General features: G+C 49.9%; 2 protein-coding genes across 2 annotated transcripts; both read right to left on the reverse strand.

Moving 5' to 3' along the window:
• Positions 1-687: 687 nt before the first annotated feature.
• Positions 688-2,559, reverse strand: LOC100905393 (beta-1,3-galactosyltransferase 1). The gene is made up of 5 exons (XM_029111945.1): positions 1,879-2,559; positions 1,571-1,784; positions 1,302-1,488; positions 995-1,196; positions 688-893 (listed from the first exon to the last, which is right to left on the reverse strand). Exons 1-5 carry the CDS (start codon positions 2,320-2,322, stop codon positions 789-791), a joined length of 1,152 nt encoding a protein of 383 aa, XP_028967778.1. The 5' UTR covers positions 2,323-2,559; the 3' UTR covers positions 688-788.
• A 2,996-nt stretch (positions 2,560-5,555) lies between these two features.
• On the reverse strand, positions 5,556-11,060 carry LOC100905540 (glycine dehydrogenase (decarboxylating), mitochondrial). The gene is made up of 18 exons (XM_003745048.2): positions 10,975-11,060; positions 10,721-10,841; positions 10,115-10,193; positions 9,879-10,014; positions 9,540-9,782; positions 9,187-9,334; positions 8,892-9,088; positions 8,580-8,750; positions 8,234-8,486; positions 8,060-8,154; positions 7,853-7,979; positions 7,472-7,673; positions 7,128-7,350; positions 6,823-7,005; positions 6,413-6,722; positions 6,105-6,311; positions 5,927-6,007; positions 5,556-5,827 (listed from the first exon to the last, which is right to left on the reverse strand). The coding sequence occupies exons 1-18, from the start codon at positions 11,022-11,024 to the stop codon at positions 5,699-5,701; spliced, it is 2,955 nt and encodes a 984-aa protein (XP_003745096.1). The 5' UTR covers positions 11,025-11,060; the 3' UTR covers positions 5,556-5,698.
• Positions 11,061-19,831: the final 8,771 nt, after the last annotated feature.

The raw sequence follows: 19,831 nt of genomic DNA on the forward strand, positions 1-19,831 counted from the left end.
GTTCCCACGCCCGGAAGCTAGACATATCTTGCCTCCTTCTCCGTTCTGGGCTGTGGCCTTCAAGTGATTTATTGACGCTGTTTCTATGCTGATCTCAGCGAAGAATTCACGCAGCTCTTGAAGGATCGTATCGACTTTCCTCTACAGGAATCCCTCGCCTCCCTTCCTTGTTTCGCCGGTCGAGAATGCTACGAAATCGTCTTCGGCTATCAGATAACCCGACGGAAGCATCAAAATATGCGTCGCGAGTTCTATGTTAGAGCGGGAGGATCCCCGAGCTGCCAACTAATTATCTTGACAGAATTCGACACCGAGTTGTTCTTCCTTTGGGAGCTTTGGAGTCTTTAAGGTGGCATCGTTTGGAGTCTTCATCGCTTTGTCACACCATGTGAATCTGACTGCGCGAATTCATTCAGATCCTCAATGTCCGGCCTTCAGATGAAAAGGCGAGAAACTGCTCCCCTCCAGCGATCGAAGGTCTCCGAATCTGACTCGCATCCCGCCTCTTCTGCGCCGTTGGGCCCGCTCATTCCGCTCTGAGCCGGAAGCGCAACCGAATGTTTACAACAAAGCCGAGTTCAAGAATTCATCAAGCGCCTTCCCCTTTGCATTGTCGATCCTGGGGCTCACGCGGGTTCGGAAAGCGAGAATCATATATCTCGCGGAGAATCTGGAAAGAATTCCATGTTTCCTTCCTCAACAGGGAATCTATTCACAAGAGCATTTATTCTGAAAAATATATCACATCGCTTTGTCGTTGGCACATCTTTGGCTTGCGCCGATCGCAGTCAGCATCTCAAGTTAGGATTCCGGATATCTTTCCAGAGTTTCATCATTTCACTGGGCGAGATTTCATGACTTTGCAGTAACTGCCCGTACGTGCAGCCGTTGACCTGGAAGAAGAAAATTCAATCCAATCGCCGTCGGATTCTGTACAGAAGCTACTTCGGTGTTGAACCTAAGTAAGAATCGTTATACGCCCAGGGGAACCAACCTGCTTCTTCGGGAATCGGTGATTGTAGAATTCTCGGATTTTCTTCCGCTCGATACCGATTTCGTTCGCGAGGAATCCCGTTATAAAGAGGTCTTCTAAGTTTAGAATGAGAGGTTCCATCAGTAGTTTCTTGTAGAGAAGCGTCGCTGCGGTTCGGGTCACCACATAGCTGTGAGGGAAAAAAAACGTTTTAGCTGTGAGTCTTCTCGGAAACTCCCGCAGTCCCCAGCCTAGCAGCAGATATAAAAATGCGCTTGGAGCCAGTCTAGAGCCACACGACCAGTGTACGGGAAGCATCGCTACTCACCCAGCTCCCGAGACGAATTTCGGATAAGTTTTCTGGGCAAGCACTTCGTTCGGTGTGTACCATTTCGAACTACTCTTTACGTTGCGAGCTGCATTCACGAAGAGCATCCCCAATATCATTGGATCCTCCGCTCTTATGGCAACCTCTGTCTTGAGGAGATCGATATTGAACCACGAATCGTCGTCACCTACAAATCGGAAGATGGCTTCATCGAAGAGCGTGAGCGAGAGAGGGCGATCGAAGTTGCGTTCTGTGATCGCGAAACTCACCCTTAATGATATATTCCGCGGCCGGGCAGTACATGGTCACCCACCGGAGTGCGGTTATGGTGTTATAGGTCAAATTGTAGTAACCCTCCCGGAAATCTGCCTGTACGATGTCTTTGTACCTTATTGCCTCCGTCTCTAAATCCGGGTTCACGGTTTCGTTCGCGCCAAGGACGAAAACAGTCTTCAGCTGGGATCCCCAAGTTTTTCGAATCGCCTGGAATCCCGGGATGAGTGATCATTCTTCCTCTAGATACACACGTGATTTTCGGAATCGATTGCGATTTAGCTTTGAGAGTGTGATGGTTCACCTGTCGCCGGAGAAAATTTTTTCCGCCGCTCACAATGACAGCGACGTAAACATCCTCCGCCTTGCATGGGGGTGAAGCATGCAGTAATTTGAACACTGTTCGATTATAGGCGGGAATCCAGCCGACGGTCGTTCCATTGCTGAGTTTCTTCGTTTCTTGAATTAGAGCTCCCCCAGGTCGAAGCCTTCGGTAGGGTTCTGAAGATTTTTCAACTGATGTTCGCTTCCTCTGCCTCACAGCCAACATGAGATCATTACTCGACAAGTTCTGATTTACTCTATGTACAGTCATTTTCGGCGTTGCCGTGAGAGCTTTTAGCGACTTGCCCAACGGTCGACGGAACTCGTCGGGCTCCGTTGAGCTCAGAAACGAGGCCAGTAACTGCACGCAGCAGATCGAGGTGACGATGACACAAATGAGCGCCAAAAGCCGCTGGGATCGCATGATTCGAATTTCGCTTCACACCTGCGGACATGGAACCTAATTAATTGATGAATGAATGAGTGGGTGACAGGGTAGAGGAACGATCAAGATTCTTCCGCGGAATCGGCTGCTCTCGGTTCCAGATTTCATGTCCTCGTCCGTCGACACTTCCCGAGACGATGCATCGATTTTCTATTTTCTACATGGGACGACAATTGAACGCGTCGCGCGTCACCCGACGAGAGCCGTCTAGTCGATTCCAGAGAGAAGGACAAATGTTTGGAATAAAGGGATCAAGCGCGAGATAGAGCTTCGAGACAACTTCGCAGTCAGTATACTCCCCGGAGTGTTTCAGAAAGTACGCAGTGATTCCGAATCAGTGAGGAATCAGCCGTATTCGGACACTCATTTTCAGGTCACCGAGCCCTTCATCAGAATTTGAGTCGAAATGCGATTCAAACATCCCTTTTGAATCCCAACATTTTCTCGTTGCTCGAGTCGCGCCTCGTAAATATAGTCACCTTTTTTGGCAGTCTTCTCTGCTCGATAGAACTCTGACGGCTCTTCGACCCCACCGTGTGTAATGTGTCCAGTGTCAGCATCAGGTCCGCGTTCGAGCGTTTCAAGTAGGGACACAATACCGTTATGTCATATCGCTGGTTCTGGTAATGCCGTCTGTGACCACCTTCCCGAGCACTTCGCCTCAACCACATTGGGCTACTCGAGACAGAGAACGCTCCTCCACCTTACTCATGATTGGGGCCGTTTACTCCTTGTTTCGTGTAACAATGATTCACGAGGGACGGATCCACCTCCGTCGAATTGATGCAAACACCGACTGATTTATTCAGCTGGGTACGGAGAGAATCGATGAGCGCGCGCGTGACTTTTGACTCAGACTTCTGTCATGATTTATGCTATGCGGGAGCCTAGCGCGAATCGAATACTCGTCTTTTGTGGAGTTCGAGTATGTTTGCTCACGCCACCGTATGTCGAGCATGGATTGAGCATTCTCGATGTGGCCGATGCTTTTGGAGCCTGCAGAGCGCAGAGCATTGCTACCAAGAGGGGACGCTGGAGTTTCCGCCCATTTCTCAGTCACCGTCAGGAGATTCATTGGTGAGAGGGCTTGCAGATGAATTTCTCCTCATGAAAATATCAGTCAAGTTCCGAAGACGTCGAACTGTACCGATACGTTTAGGTATATATATAGGTATATATATGTACAGGTATACGCCAGCGTGTGGAGTGAAGCAAATCAATTCTGCGTCGGCAGCCGGCGCGGCGTCGCTTCACCACGATAATGACAGTGGGGCGCTGTCCGCATTGCACTTTCTACAGATAGTGTGTCGGAATCGAATAGGTGCTCGACTACGGTCGGACGACATGCCGTCTCATTTTCATTCTCATAAGACCTGCTGGGATGAGGGGGTCTTGAGTCTTCCTCTCTGTGGACAATCCGACTTAGGATTTTTAGGAGCCGATCATTCATTCAATTTACAATAATCCCACCTTCCCCAATAACCATCGTGGACAAGCTTTTGCCGGTTCACGGCTTTAAACCATCGTAAGAGGAATTCGAAAATGCAGTTCCCTTGACGATGAAGCGGGTTGCGCATTCGAATGAGTCAAACATTTGCAAGGTTACGAAAAATCGTCTTCACAGAAATTTCTCTTCGGAACGCTGTCAGGAGCAGATGATCTGAACGGGCCGTCAACAAATCTCTTGATTGAAATCTTTTTGGCGCCAAGAACTTGTCTCCGCATCCCTATATCCGCGAAAGAATACGCGAGCTCCTCGACGGGGTCTTCCAGGCATCGATGAACCAGATTGAGTTTGTTTCTGGGTGAGCTCTGGAGCTCCACGACGGCTGACGACCTGCTCAGCTGACCGAGGGAGGTTTCGTCTGCGACTGTCGAATGTCCGATCATACATATTTACTCACTTTTTCCGTTCATGTTCGATCACAATCACCAGCCATCAGGCTCGAGAAGGGAACTTCCATGATCCGGGTTTCACCACTTGCCCGCGTTAAGGAAATGCGCAGATCGGAACATTCCCTAAACTGTGCTCAGTCAGAGTTCAGCGGTGTGACCACAGCCAACGCTTACCGCTGCGGCAATCGAACCGTCAAGCGCTGTCGAGCTCAGATGGGCATAGCTTAGTCACGCGCACATGTCACACCACGGGCCCCGTACAACCTTACCGTAGCGCGTCGACAAACTGTTCGCAAACTTGATGCTAGCTCATAGAATCGGTATATAGACACCAGCGCTGCATTCGTCGCGCGGAGAGGGGACAAGGCCTCGCTCATCTATGCTGTTGATGCGACGATGATCGTTCCGTTCTTTCGGAAAAGCAGCGCTCACCGTTTCGCCATCAACAATCCGACACTCTACACGGCGGCGCATCAAAAATCGGCTCAGATGTACGGTGTCAACTTTGGTATGCCTTCAGGTGGGGGATGGAATATCTGCTCGATTATCGTAACGAGCCGTGCTTGCGGTGGCCGATACCTGGTCGGTTACTCTCGCGGGAGGGTCAAAGGTAGCCGCAAGGAGATTGGCGACAATCGATGGTAAATAATAATCAGTCACGCCGAGCTCACGAGACTAACGATGCGTAGCCGATATGATGCATGATCGAAGTATATCGCCTTCATCTGCATTGTCTATTTGCAGAACGCGCTTCCGCAGGGTTTTGTCTCACCGATGGTCAGGTCGAGGAGGATTTGTGAGTTTGGTAGTCCTCCACCTTTGAGAGTTGCGGGAGCATCGAATGAATGAAGACGAGGAATAGAATAACGTATTGCGACGGAGTGGCACCGTCACCTTAAATTAGGCCGATACTTAGGGCCGAGACAGAGCGGGCGCGAATCCATTGTTTCCAGAACAATCATAAGTCATCTCGATTCGAGGATCGTATCCATGTCTCCCTTATCTATACGAAGCGATGAGCAGGAACTTGAGGGAAGCCGCCGCGGGTATACTCGGTACTCGGTACAGTCTTCGGAAATTCGATCTGACCGGGGAGTCCGGGAAAGGTAAATCATGAGGCAAAAAGTCTTGTACAGGTTGACGCATATAGGTAGGTATCACATTCTCGACTGCGAGATACTGGGGCGGGATTCAGACGGAACAACGGGAACCGGTCGTAGCTGAATAGCTCCATATTGAGAATGCATCACACTGTGAATTCTTGAAAAATGTACGAAGCCAGAAAATATCTAGGGAGAAAACACCCCTTGCTCAAGGAGAGTCGATGCCTCATAGCCAAGTCGGTGCCTTTCCACCGCCCTGATTTTATTCACATTCTATGTACATACTCCCCATCAAATTATTTTTCGTAGGATAAGAATGTTGAGAGTTGTGGATACTTATGCGCTCGCGAAGAAGTCTACTCAGACGACGCGAAGGAAGAATAAGATTCCATGGGCGGGCAACTACAAATCAGATGCGTGTCCCCGTAAGTATCGTCGATCCGAGAAACTGTGGGCCACATTTTGGTGGCGGGGGTGATGAATGGCTGGAATGGATAAATAGAGCTTTAGTCATCAAGAAGGTTCAACTTTTTCCGGGCGATCTTCTCTCTCCTTATGAGACGATTCTCGTTTATGATACTCACGGCAGGAAAAACCGCTTGCTCACGAGTGTAGGCATGCTCCCATTCGTTCTGAGTGATCGTTTTGATGGTGTGGGGCGAATTCTGCGATGAATGGAATTTGTCAGACTCAATCAATGATGTTTCGGGAGGACTCGATCCAAGAGAATATCCAACCTACGAGTCTTGTTCCACGTCTCACCTTCACAGGGTTATCGTCCTTGCTCCATTTCCCGTCTTCGATGTTTTGGATTTCTTGACGGATATATATCATAGCGTCACAGAAGCGATCGAGCTCTGCCTTATCCTCTGATTCCGTTGGCTCGACCATCAGACAACCGCTAACCGGGAAGGACACAGTTGGTGCATGGAAACCGTAATCCTGGAGTCGCTTTGCGATGTCCATTGCCTGCGGATCCGGGAGAGCGCTCAGAAATCTTGGGATTGAATAAAAACGATCTTGGACTTGCATGCGAGACCTCCGAAAAACTCGTAATACCTTCCACTAACCTCGATGTTAGTTGCTTTCTTGAAGTCTCGGCAGTCGATAATGAACTCGTGGGCAGCGAAACCGTTCTTGCCCGAAAAGAGAACTTTGTAGTGCTTTTCCACTCTCCGTCGCATGTAATTTGCGTTGAGAATAGCCAGTTGGGTAGCTTGTTTAAGTCCGTCCGGACCCATCATCTTGATATAGGCCCAGGATATCGGCAGGATTGCGGAGGATCCCCAAGGAGCAGCGCTCACGACGCCGAACGAATTTTGAATATCCCCCGGCGCTACGACCGGATGCGAAGGTAAATAGGGTGCCAAATGAGCTTTCCTGAAGGAGAACAGTGATTCTCGTGAACCTCAGAGTAGGGCGACACTCTTCGCCGCATTGGTGGCGATTCCTCAAACAAAATTCGGTCGTTTGAACCTACACTCCGATAGGCCCCATTCCCGGACCACCTCCCCCGTGTGGAATGCAGAAGGTTTTGTGTAGGTTCAGATGGCTCACGTCAGAGCCGTAGTCTCCCGGTCGGCACAGACCAACTTGAGCGTTCATGTTGGCTCCGTCGAGGTAGACCTGGCCCCCAACGGAATGTACAACATCGCAGACTTCCCTGAAAATCATACCGAGAATATGGAGTTTCGGTCCGCCGCATCTATCCGCTAATTTTCCGGGCGAGCTCTCGCGATTTCCTTTCATTCTATCATGCTTCCATGCCCTCGAAGAGCACCTCACCTGACTGTGTCCTCGAATATCCCGTAGGTGGAGGGATACGTGATCATGATACACGCAACTTTATCGCCGTGTTGCTTAATCTTTTTACGAAGATGAGCAACGTCGATCGTCCCTTCAGATGTGACCTTTATGGGATCTACAACCATGCCGGCCATTTGAGCAGAAGCCGGATTTGTTCCATGAGCCGATACCGGAATCAGGCAGACGTTACGTTGATGTTCGCCTATTGAGTTGGGGCGATACTTAGCACAAAATCGTTGGTGGCCGAATCGCTGGATTACCTCGCCACGGATACTCTATCGCTCGTGGAAATATATTCCTGATGTCGTCCGCCTCACTCGCACCCTTCGATTTGAAGTATTCGGTGATTGCTCGGAGCCCAGCGTATTCTCCTTGTGCGCCAGAGTTCGGTTGGAATGATATTCGATCATAACCGGTGATCTCGCAAAGATCGCGCTCAAGCTGGGAGAACATTTGGAGATATCCAGCTGTTTGCTCGAGCGGAACGAAAGGATGGATGTGAGCGATCTCTGGCATTGAGCAAGGCTGGAAGCGAAGGAACGAAGGAGCTCTCAGCTCTATCTCTCTGTTCAGACTCGCCTCCGTCGAAGGAGATGGAGCAAACGAAGGAATAGCGGGAGCGAGCCTCATGGGCTCATCAATCGAATATGTACGTCAATAATCAGGGGTCTGACGACAGCGTTCCCGCTCTCTCGGATGCTCACCATCATCTCCGTAGTGGAGTTGAGCTTCATCGTGCAGGAGCCCAGAGGAATCATGGAATGAACCAGGGAGATGTCTTTGTTCTCGAGCATTTTCATGTAGCGAACAATCTGAGTTTCCGAGTGGTAGCTGCGGATTTGGAAGTACCCGCTCGGTTAGTGAGGCTAAACTCCCATGTGAATAACTTATCCCCGTCGCATTTCACTCACCAGTTGAAAACGGGATGTGTCAAGAAAGGGCTCTCTCGTAGATAAACCGCGGGAATATTTTCGAACCTACCAGCCAGCTCGGCCGCCAAATCGAGCTGCGATAAGAATTTCCTTGACTCAAGAAGACGGCGAGAGAAACATGCTCTACCGAAATCTTCTCATTCCATGACCTACCGCGTTTGTTGGACTTTCGAAAATTTGTAGAAGATCATCCAGATCCTGGAGCCGGGTGGCTTCGTCCAAAGAGACCCCGACATCCCCATCATCAAAATATCTCAAGTTGATTTTGTACTGGTGAGCTCGCTTCTCCAGAGTGCCAACATCGCCTTTGGGAGCGATTTTCAGGGTGTCGAAGAAGTGCTCATGTCTTAGCTTGTGGCCTGCTTGACGTACTCCGGCCGCCAGAACAGCTGTGGATGCATGCACTCTGTAATTGGGAGCCTCTCGAGTCATTTTGCGTCTCCCCTCACGAACGTCCTCGCACAAAATATCCTCTGGCGGCGGACCAAATCATTCGCACCTGTTCGCTATGTCCTTAAGTCCTTGAGGTCCGTGATAGACAGCGTACATTGCCGACATGTTTGCTAATAATGCTTGAGCTGTGCAAATATTTGAAGTTGCTCTATCCCTGCGGATATGCTGTTCGCGAGTTTGGAGAGCTAATCGATACGCGGAATTTCCGTGGGCATCCCTGCGAGACAGATTTCCTCAGAATTATGGGCCACGGGGCAACTTCAACTCAAAATTCGCTGTCGCTTGCCTCTCCGAACCATCTCCATCGTTACAAAACCGGAGTTCCTGTTTTTCCTCAGAAATTCAGTATGATCAATACCTCGTGACTCCCACCACACGTCCTGGCATCAGACGAGTGAGGTTGTTCCTCGTTGCGAAGTATCCTGCGTGGGGTCCGCCGTAGTTCAGAGGAACTCCGAAGCGCTGCGTGGTGCCAACGGCTACATCGGCTCCGAGCTCTCCAGGCGGTCTCAAAATCGTTAGCGAGAGTATATCCGCGGCGCAAACTGCCAAGGCCTGCCAAGTATATATACGCATTAGACCTTCGCGAATCAACGTCATTCACGGATCCGTCGGGGACCGCGATGAGTTTAGGCGATATCTCAGAGACTCACCCCGCCGTCGTGGCACTTCTCAATGAGATCATGGTAATTGTTGATTGCTCCTTCGGTGTCCGGATATTGAAACAGCATTCCGCAAGCATCTTTCGTGGAGAAATCCACCTCGTCCAAGTTCTTAACGAGGACTTCGATACCCATCGCGCTGAATGGATGATTCATCAGAAATGCTTGGTCACCCCCATAGCACCACATGGAAGCTTCATGGGTGCAGACGCTTCAGACTGTCCAGCAAGTCCATGCGTATCAGTGGAAACCAGAGTTCTCCTCTCGAGGAACGGGAGAAGCCTGACACATTCAGAAGTTCTCATACCGCGATGCTCCCTTGACATGCTCAATCAGACTCATACCTTGCCCGTGTCTCCACCACCCCTATGGTTTGCGGGTGGACTTTGTCAGAAACGTAGAACTTCCGCTTCTTCGTGCTCCTGAAGCAGAGACCCATGGCTTCCGCGGCAGCCGTGCCCTCATCGAGGAGCGACGCGTTCGCGATGTCCATCCCTGTGAGATCTTTGATCATCGTCTGGAAGTTCAGCAAAGATTCGAGGCGGCCCTGGGCGATCTCGGCCTGATATGGAGTATACTGTGTCGTCCTGCAGAAAGGATAGAGCTCCACAAGCATGTTCGTTCGAGAATATTATATATTCGACGTCGATTAGGCATGAATGGAGATCTGGGAAAATATTGACCAGCCTGGGTTTTCGAAGATGTTCCGCGTAATCGTATGCGGCGTCAAGCAGCTCGAGTAGCCCATTCCGATGTAAGATCTCCAGATCTGATTCTTCTTAGCGATTTCCGAGGCTTTCCGCATCAACTCATCTTCAGCTGAAGACACAGATGAGATTCCAATCAAGTTAGTAAGCGATCACCGATTCCTCATAGATCGAATGATTCTTGTATCATTGCTGCTTCCGTGTGAACTGACTCAGAGCTGGATCGATATTGAGAGCCCTGTTCAAGCGAATAGTCTCGGGTACGGTCTTCGCAATCAGTTCGTCGATCGTCTGGGGATAGAAAATTATATCATTGGAGTGTGCGATAGACTTAGACTTCCCCGTCCCAGCTTAAATGAATTTATTAATATTTGATGGCAGACGGAGGCATCCCGAATAATGACGGAAGAACGACGCATATTTGCGATTTTTGGAGATCGCCCGATAAGATCTATCCAGCCGATTATACGAGTGGGAATGCTCCACAAATCTTATCGTTGATCTTATCCAACCAGGTGGCATCTGACCTTCTTCCGGCCAGGGATCTTCACGATAAACAAAAACTTGGTGAAGTTCTCCCGGAGGCTGTTCGCTACTGGATTTTGATTCAAACTCGAGCTGCTCGTCATCATCGAATGATATGACAGATTCATCAGGTAGGTACTGAATATCAGGAATCGGAAATAGGGGCCTCTTAAATGTTTGCATGAATTATCTCTGAGACACACATCGAGTTCGCCTCACAGTTAAGAATCGGATCTAGAAGTTCCAAGGGGATTTCAGTCTTCAAAACGGAGTCACTCCTTTCCATCGCTTACTTTCAAACCGAGATAATCCAGCATGTCCCGCTGATCTTTCGCGCGCGGACCAACATGGCGCGAGCAGAAATCTTCTTTTTTGAGCAGAACCGATTGGACACTGGCAGCCGTACTCTGGTACCTGGAAAATTTCTCATATGTTTCGAGATTCCGCTGCACACATGGGAGAAAATAGTTTCATGCGGAAGCTCGACTCTTTCGACACGGGAGGCTGGGCATAATTCCGGGAATCATGTCCTAAGTTAGGAGCTCACCTCGCCAAGGACAATATTCCTATCCGAGAACGCTTGAAGACACGCAACATTGTCACAGACGGAAAAGAAGAGCGGGAAAAAGTGTCAAACTCATAACCCTACGAAAAATTTCCAGTCTCGAGCCGTCAACAGCACTCCTCGAGCTTGGCAAGGGCAGGATCGCCAAGGCGAGGACGCCGAGACGATCTCTCAGTCTGTCTAATCTGATGAAGATATGCCCTATCTCCGGGTTATCAGTAGGTTGTTTCTGCTGGATTAGATCGGGGTGAAGCATCCAGGGCGCGCTGTGCCTGTTCGAATTCTCTGCTTATCCAGTGTCGAACCCATTTGCGGTGTACGTTCTACGGTACTTGACCACTGTTGGAATCAATCGTGGATGGATGAATGCGAACGAGGGCATCAAGTCCACGATCCGATGTCATCAAAGGAATGCTCTCGCAAATCACATGAACAGGGGGAACAGACTGGGGTATCCGTGGATTAGCGAAGCGCCAGTCCAAGGTCCTCAGATTCCGCGGCATCGAGACGAGATATTCATTCCTGACTCGCGAATGTTAACGGTTTGATTACTTCTCGCTGCAATTGATCAAATTCCTCGTGACGTCGCCTATGGGGGGAGGGGGGGATAGGAGCAGTCAACTTCCATCGTCGAGTTATCGATGCTTTTATCAGTATTCGCCTACCTCCGTCATGGAACTAGATTATATGAAATTATAGTGGCGGACTCTGGATCACCTCACGTTGAATAGGTCATCGAAACCTCGGCCTGAAGACGGAGACCCGATTATCATGACTCGCGCCTTCAAGCTGCAATGAGGTAGTCTGCCAAAGAATAACTCCGCTATGGTTCACTAGGATCTCCCAGTGCATGAGATGGTGCAAAATTATCGATTCAGAGGCGAGGCCTGGACCGCAGAACTCGTTTTCACGCACGTGGGACTACTTGTTCATGCGTGGCACTTAATCGATCAGAGACTTAGTTTCTTCAATGAATAGTTCCGAGGGCCAGCCGACCTTCACGCTTAGGGAGAATCACCCTGGGTCGGTCGCACCGACCGATGACCTCGTCACCCCCAGGAAAGCGGAGCGTTTGGCCGATAGCGTCGAGTACGTGAGGTGTCCCGATAAGCCCGATAACATCCGTGCGTTCGGGACGCGAAGGACGCACGAATTCAACGTCAGTTCAACTTAATTTACGGTCTCACAGCACACACCCTAATAAAATATCACAATGGATGGCTCAAAGCTGTAATCTTGTTGCCGAGAACAGGATTCTCTTTGAGGGAGCATTGAGTTGTAAAAACGAGGCTATGCATCGACGGCACGGCGTCCCGAATGATGACCCGCTGATGAATAGAATCCGGCATCTCGAACGATAAATGAAATCCGAAACTGATTTCTCCAATCCGTCCAGTAATTTTTCTTGTATACATACTGAATACATAGTATTTTGAAGGATCAGCATTGGATCATGTCGGAAAGAGTATTTGGCGCCATCTAATCCGGTTTCGATTCTGCTGCGACTCGAGATTATCGTCTCCATTACGTTGACTCGCGCGTTCAACTCGCACCGACGAGGCCGTTCCTGAATCCAGCGAATATCAAGCTGTGGCTGTGCCGAAACTGCGGATCTCGATCGAGCCACCACGGGAATTTCCAATTTGCTCGATTGCTGATACGGAGCAAGCCTAATAGCATCAACTCTCTAGCGAGACGATAAGCGCGTGGGTCAGTTTGTATCTCCTAGCTTCTGACCCCACCATCGGATACGCTGCGGTTCATGCAGCGATAGAGATCGCATGTCCGTCCGTATCAGGGCTACTGCCTAATACTTTTTATCGGCACGATGACGCTGCCTAAATAATTGACAAAATCGCTTACTAATTGAAAATGTGAATACCACCGACTAGCGAAGCCCGTTCTGAACCCCGAGCCGAGTACCGATGGAAGGAAACCTCCATACATGGAGGAGTGAGGGAGCGAGTCTTCTCCGTCATCCGTGCACACATAGCGCTAATTGACACAGCTTGTACGATGAGAAGCGAAGGTGTCTTTGAAGGCTTGTCGACAAAGTTGTGCCAATTAAAATATCACCTTGGAGCAAAGAGGTAGGAGGACAGCCAGTCAGTCAGTCGCTCAGTCAGTCCATAGCTGTCCTCAACAAGATCATTTCGTTTGCGAGAGAAAAAAAGTGCCCCGGGGGGAAAGAAGCTCGGCGAGACCTTCACATACAGCTTCTTCATTATGTCGGTGGTGGCGGTGGTAGAAGCAGGATTGGCTGAATCGTCGTCCGCGGCGACGGCGAGCTGGCGGCGATGTTGGCAATGGCAGAGAGACCAATAAATACCGAATGGGCTCCTGGTGGGAGGCAATTAGCCTGTTGTATCGAATCACAGAGAAAGCCGAGTCATGATGTCAAAACCAGCTGACCTTACCATTGTGCCATTCGACGGGGGTAGAGGGATACTGAGCGCCTTATTAGGGGGCCGATAGGGCGGGAGAACTAACGGGCTTGCCGATTCGCTGAAGGGAGGTATTCCAGCGAGGGCGACTTCGCTAACGAGGCTGCTGTTTGCCGTGGACAACGCTTGTGGCTTGTCCATAATAACGACAAATGCGTCAGACGGTACTGGAGCTCCGCAACATCCTCCATTCATGAGTTCACCCGCTCGTTTCATCAGGGCCTGCTGTACTCTCATCCGATACACGATGATGCTTACAGGACCACGGCCGTTGACGACCGAATTATCGTGAGGTGTTCCTTCCGATTGATTTGGCATATGCTCTCCCCTCTCAGCCCAAGACTCCGTATACCGGATACGGTGGGTGGTCATTGAGAACTTCGGTGGCTTGACCGCCGAATCCACCGTCCCTTGGTGATGATAAGAAAACAGTGTAACCTCGTTACAACGAACCTCGCGGGACCGAAAATATCTGTTCGTTGTAACAAGGTTCACTCTAGCGGATGTTTTCCATCATTATCTCTATGATGGCAATCCAGCCAGGGAGGGCAAAGAAGCGTCCGTTCTACCGAAAATTCCTCGCAACGATGTTCGTTGAAACGAGATTTCACTGTATTGGTAGAAACAGGAAGATTTTCCTGCCCGACCAAGTGATCTACACCTTCTAGGAAACGCTCGAGACTGATCACGAACTCGCGGAAAGGGAAAGTCAGAAATAACGCTTCTTGATCCTGCTCGCCAACTCCTGGGATATCCTGCCAAGAAGAGATGAGATTCACTTGTATCTGACGTCCCCCGGCGCTCACTCTATGCTACAGAGCTCGTTACCTGCGATACCCAAGCTCTTCGTCGGAAATGTAATGTGAGGCAAGAATTTGCTATCCGGCGGTGTTCTTGGCATGGACCGACTCCCAAACTCAAGAGAGGGTGGAGAGCTAACTAGCTAGTTAGCGGATCTCAGAGACTCTCTGGCTTCACTAATGTTGTTGCGAACGTTTGAATAGCGAGACCGAGAGGCAGAAAACTCATCTGGAACTCTATCAAAAGACGACGAAAATCGTCTCCATGCCTTTTGCTCTCCAATGCGGCCCGCTTTCGGTGCCGAATGCGGAACAATTGATCGGCAAGAGTTTGATAGAAGTCCTCGTTAGCTGAGCGTGGCCCACAGTGAGCGGAAGCTCTCTCTATGACGGGGCTAACGACTGCGCGATTAGTACTATTCAGATGAACTCCGACGACTGACGAATGCCGACCATGGAATGGAGGTGGAAATATTTGAGGAACCTTAACGAGCTAGCATTCTCCCGCATTGGAGCCCGCCCACGGTCAGGTCGAGTGATTCCACTCCAACGAGAGACAGACGATTTCAGAGTTGGTGAATGATGGGGGCATCCGAAATTTAGCGAACCGCCGTCAGGCAAAAGTTCGTTCGACCGGTCCACATCTCGTTGCCGGTATTTTTTAGAGGCCACGATGTTAACTCCGTACACGTTTTCGAATTCTGGAGTTCATCGAAAAAGCCGCTCACCGAGGTAGTCGATTGGTGTGCAATGAGATTTACGAATTAGAGGAGAGGATTCCATCGGGATTTCGCGCTCGAAAACAGAATCACGCCCACTCTACAAACGATTGTTTTGGCTCGGAGAAGAAAATCAAAGAGAAATCGGCTCGGAAACGGGGGAAGCTGTGAGGTCATTGCGAATGCATCGACACGAACTTGATCTATTCGGGACACGGGTCCCAATCTAACGGGGAGGGTCATATCGGGAGGGGATCGGCCTTCATCAGGAAAACATTGAGAACAACGGCTGCCCCGAGCGGAACTCATCGGAGGATCGCATATCTTGAACACGTCATCCGACATCGATCGAGCTCAAGTTTATCCCACCCTACCGAGCTAGCCCGCGCGACTTGAAAATCCGAAACTGTGCCTGAGCTTCGAGCTTGAAATTCCTTGGCGAACGATTGTAGTATTCGCCGCTCCGAAGTCGCTTCTGGATTCGCGATGGTCTGATTCAAGCCCGATTGCCGTGGCACAACAAAAGAAGATCGGGTTACGTCGCGTCAAATCTTCTGATTGTCCGTCAGCCGACAGAGATCTTCTGAATTTTGTAGATCATGGCATCGTTTATGGAATTAGTGCAACCGAGCCTTCCATCTCGACCAAACCTTCGAAATATCGCTGGAGGGAGGGAGGAGATATACATACTATGGAAGAATTATTGTGAGGATCTTCGAGGACTCTTTGACTCTGTTTCGAGAAAAAATCTGTTTCTTCCGAGTATGCGGTAGAGCAGTCGGAGAGATCCCCGACGAGAAGCCATCGGGACCGCGTGCTCCATGTCTTGCTCCTCAAATCGGCCGTCGTCCCGATGGCTGTTATTGTTTGCTTGCCGAGGCTTTCGAGCTCGACCATGTGAGTGTAAATGTTAGTTGATTCGGTTACTCGGCATGTCCTCTTGACCCTGTGACATCAAATATGAGAGGCCGAAGGATTTCTTCTCACGGGAGGCGCCACCTGAAATCTTCATCTTCCATTCGCTCGTTCGTTCGCTCCTCGCTCGCTCGGCGCTCCGTCCAAATGGGTTAAGTGGCTCCGCTTGACGGCCGCTCACCATATTTGCATTTTAACACAGAGAGTCACTCTCTCGCTCAAATATACATACAACGGCCGCCAACAATGGCAGCCTAATCAAACTTTCCAGCATTCTCGTTGGGTAGTCTCTACTCGGGTCGCCTCGGGTTCGAGGATCCGAGTTTCGGTTAGAAAAAACTCTCCGTCTCTTACAACAGTAATCGGCTGCCAAAAGGCCACGGCGACGGCCGCGCTGCGACTCCCCGGTAAATTTTCACATCGAGCTCTTCCTCCGGATAGAGAAGTTCCACTCAATAAAGAATGGATCCCTTGATGACCCACCGAGGCGGGTAGACGTCGGGGATCAGACAGACATTCTCCATGCTTTTGTTTCAGTTCTACACATCTATGTACCAGCCGGATCAGATAGGGGTTCCATTCCGTCTTTCGGAGCGCGTTTCCGCTGTGTGTAAGCCCCTCTCAGGACGGGAATCCCCCACAAAAGGAATTCAGTTCTCGTGCTCAACCGGCTACGCGGGCTTTGTCGGGCTAACAATCAAAATTTACTCAGATGAGATCCGACGCTGTTCTTCGACGATAACTTGACTCACACAAAACTACGAGTTCGAACATCAGACACAATCACGGAGCAAAAATGTTCGCTCCGCCTATCCGCTCTACATACATTTAGGCTATGAGAGTCTTCCATTACGAGCCGTGCCTCGGCGACACAGTGACGGCTCCGGGATTTATTTCCTCGGATTAGCAGACACAATGAGCAGGAGGGGTGCTCCTCTACTCGAACTTTATTTGAGGTGAGAAGAGAGCGTCGAGTTCATAATGACCTCATCAAGCTCTATCAGGACGGGACTCCATCGAGCTCGACAAACCAGCTTTCCGGTTTCTGAGGCGAAGAATTCTGCAGGGAGCCTGATCGTTTGCAAACGGATGATGTCGTATGGTCACGCTAGCTTGACCAGTCGCTACTTCATTCGCTTGAACGGACTACTTGCTAGTTTACTCTTAGAGGGAAGAGTGCCTACGTCTTGAAAAACATTTGATTTGTGGCAGCTGGTGTCGCCACCCCATTCAAAAGTAGTAGGTAAATAGTAACCCGCGTCTTGGGGAGAAAAATCTGCCGAGTCCTGACGCACTAGAATGGGTCGTGTACGTCTCTCTGAAAGTCTGCTTTGACGTCGAATTCTCCATCAGAGAGGTATGCCGCGGTTCCCGGCGTCAATTCTCGCAAAACGGGATGAGCTTCGCAAAAGCATTCTGAGACCATAATCCCATGTCTCAGCCCAACTTGGGAGACGCCATATATGCAACGTTTCCACTGCCCAGGTACTTAGTCAGCTTTATCGTGAGTCGCATGCAAATTTAGCGAATGTCAAAGCGGAGTTCCTAGGGCAGGATGTTCGCAACAATTATCAGCCAGATCTCCGAGGGGATAGGCAGACGAGCGGACGAAGTTGATGTTCCCGCTCTCGGTCCTACAGCTAAGCTGGTTCTCATGAAACTTGACGCCGAGCAGCTTCTGAGTCGTAACAGAGCCGGCGGAGCGCGAGGCTACGAGCGATCTGAGCAAATCTGTGAATCGAGTCGTCGGTGCTCAAAATTAGCTTCCCTCAAATTTTTCAATAACTGAAGCGTCCATTCACAATTCGGCAATATTCTTCTCCGTGATGGTCGATGGAGACGGAGAGATTTCGAGGAAATTTTCATTCACGAGATGAAAGCCGACCCTGATATTGAGGCTCTTGCAGAAGAAGGTGATGAGAATCGATCCACTTCGAGAGAGTATGCCCAATATCGCAAAGAGCGGTGGCGGAGGATTCTCGTCAGAACTTATGGAGGACGGTAGTGGAAGAAATTATAGTCACAGAGTCCAAGCTGTCATACACACCATAGAGGTACGCGACCAATCGGAGCTCTGCAGTCCACAGCGCGTCAATCGTAAGGGCTACAAGACAGCCTCCTCCGGCCGAGAGCAGAGATATCTTTAACCCATAGGACTTCACCTAAGCGACAAACGCGAGCGTCTGGCCGTGTCCTTGAGCAGCCCTGAGGATAGGAACAAAAGGAAGCAGAAATGAGTTTTTATAGAGAATTTCTGTTATCGCAAATACGCGGAATTAATGAAAGGTTCGCGGCGGTACTCCCTCCGAAAACGAAATTTATTCTACCGCAATCCAAAGTTCTACACACATCTGTCATGAGCACATCGTACAAAGCGTTTGGAAATTTCGAAATAAATGAAAACATCTGCAAACTTTCTCGCTCCTGATTACTAGGGCAGTCTAGTCCATTTGCGAGAGAGTCAGATATCTGAGACACGACCTGATTGAAGAGACAGATTTTGATGTAGCGATCCATTTTCCGCAGAGGTCCGGTTTGGGGATGCGGATTTTATGAGAGATACTCCCAAATTGAGATACCTGTATATGATGGTTCACTCCCTCGATACTCTGCTCCGACGCATAGGCAACTGCTTATTCTTGGACCTCGCTCGGCCGAGGATTCCTTCGGGAGCTCCTCTCGGGAGGCTATGCTTTATTCCCGTAAAGCATAACCTCGGCATAAAGGACTAGTGAAGGATCTTTCTTGCTTGGAGCGATGGATAATCTCGGTCGTTGAGGTCAGAGTATCAATCAGTAGCCTGTATGATTCGTCCTTGAGATTAATTTCCGGGACGGATTTTCCTTTTCCTCGTGGAACGAGAGCGTATGGCTCAAGAGTATCCGTGAATCGATATCATGACTCAATACTCCACGAAGTCCTTACAAGAGCGCACAGATGTCAGCGAAGTACTTTCTGTATGATCCATTTATATAGCTTGTGATGTGATGAGCGACTGCCACCGATGCAGCAACGGCCAGCCGGAGAGAAATTGGGCATCGTTCAAAAATTCGTAGTGATTAGCCTCTTCTACCATCGTATATCGAATGCGAGGGTGATCATGAAGAAGAGACATCCCAGCGGCGGAGATCGTACACATTGAATTCACGAAGTCATTCGAGACCAGTTCAGTGATCCAGAGAGAACGTAGGCAGATAGCGTTCCTCTGATTCTGAGCCACGATTTATAAATATTTTACACTCTTCAGTGCACATTGTCCCCGTATCTACGGTGCTTATCAGACTACCGTAGTGGGTCGAGTCACTGGGAGGGCCACGGTGGTGTGGTCTCGATAATAAAACAGAATTATCTTAATTGAAACGATACAGATTGAGATAAAGCTAGGAAAAAAATTGGCTCCCGACTTGGTGGGCAGAGAGGCTCCTCCTTTCTCACACAGAGTTCAGCGGCAACTGACACGCAAGCGAGTCCGCGGTGCTGCGATAAGCGTTCCGGCTATTAGATTAATTGAAACATGAGAGCCGAACTGAATCCGATGGACATTTAGGGGCAGCGGTAGAATAATTGTTCACGATGTTCCTCGAATGAATATCATTGAGTGTCTCGCTCCTGGAAGTGTTAGCCGTTGCCCGATCGGCTCCCTGAGTTCATTCTACCGTGGACGGATGTCCTTATCGGAGTTTCCTCCGAACTCGAACGAGGGCGCCCGATGAGCGTGAGGCATCATCCCGCATTACTGTTGCGGAAGCAAACGGAAAGGAGGAGGAACGAGTTCTCGTAGGATTGTCTTCGAGCTGTTCCGTTCCTTCGGGCCGATTATCTGAGCGACGCACCTGCACTGCGCGTTCCGTCTCCGGCACGAGACTCGAGTATCATTCCAGGATGACAAACCTGGACACATTGACTCTTCCGAAGAACTTCGCCGTCTTCCCCCCCGTCGCTACACGTCTTCAGCGGTCCC

The sequence above is a fragment of the Galendromus occidentalis genome, unplaced genomic scaffold, assembly GCF_000255335.2.
Source record: "Galendromus occidentalis unplaced genomic scaffold, Mocc_1.1 scf7180000077477, whole genome shotgun sequence".
NCBI classification, from domain to species: Eukaryota; Metazoa; Arthropoda; class Arachnida; order Mesostigmata; family Phytoseiidae; genus Galendromus; species Galendromus occidentalis.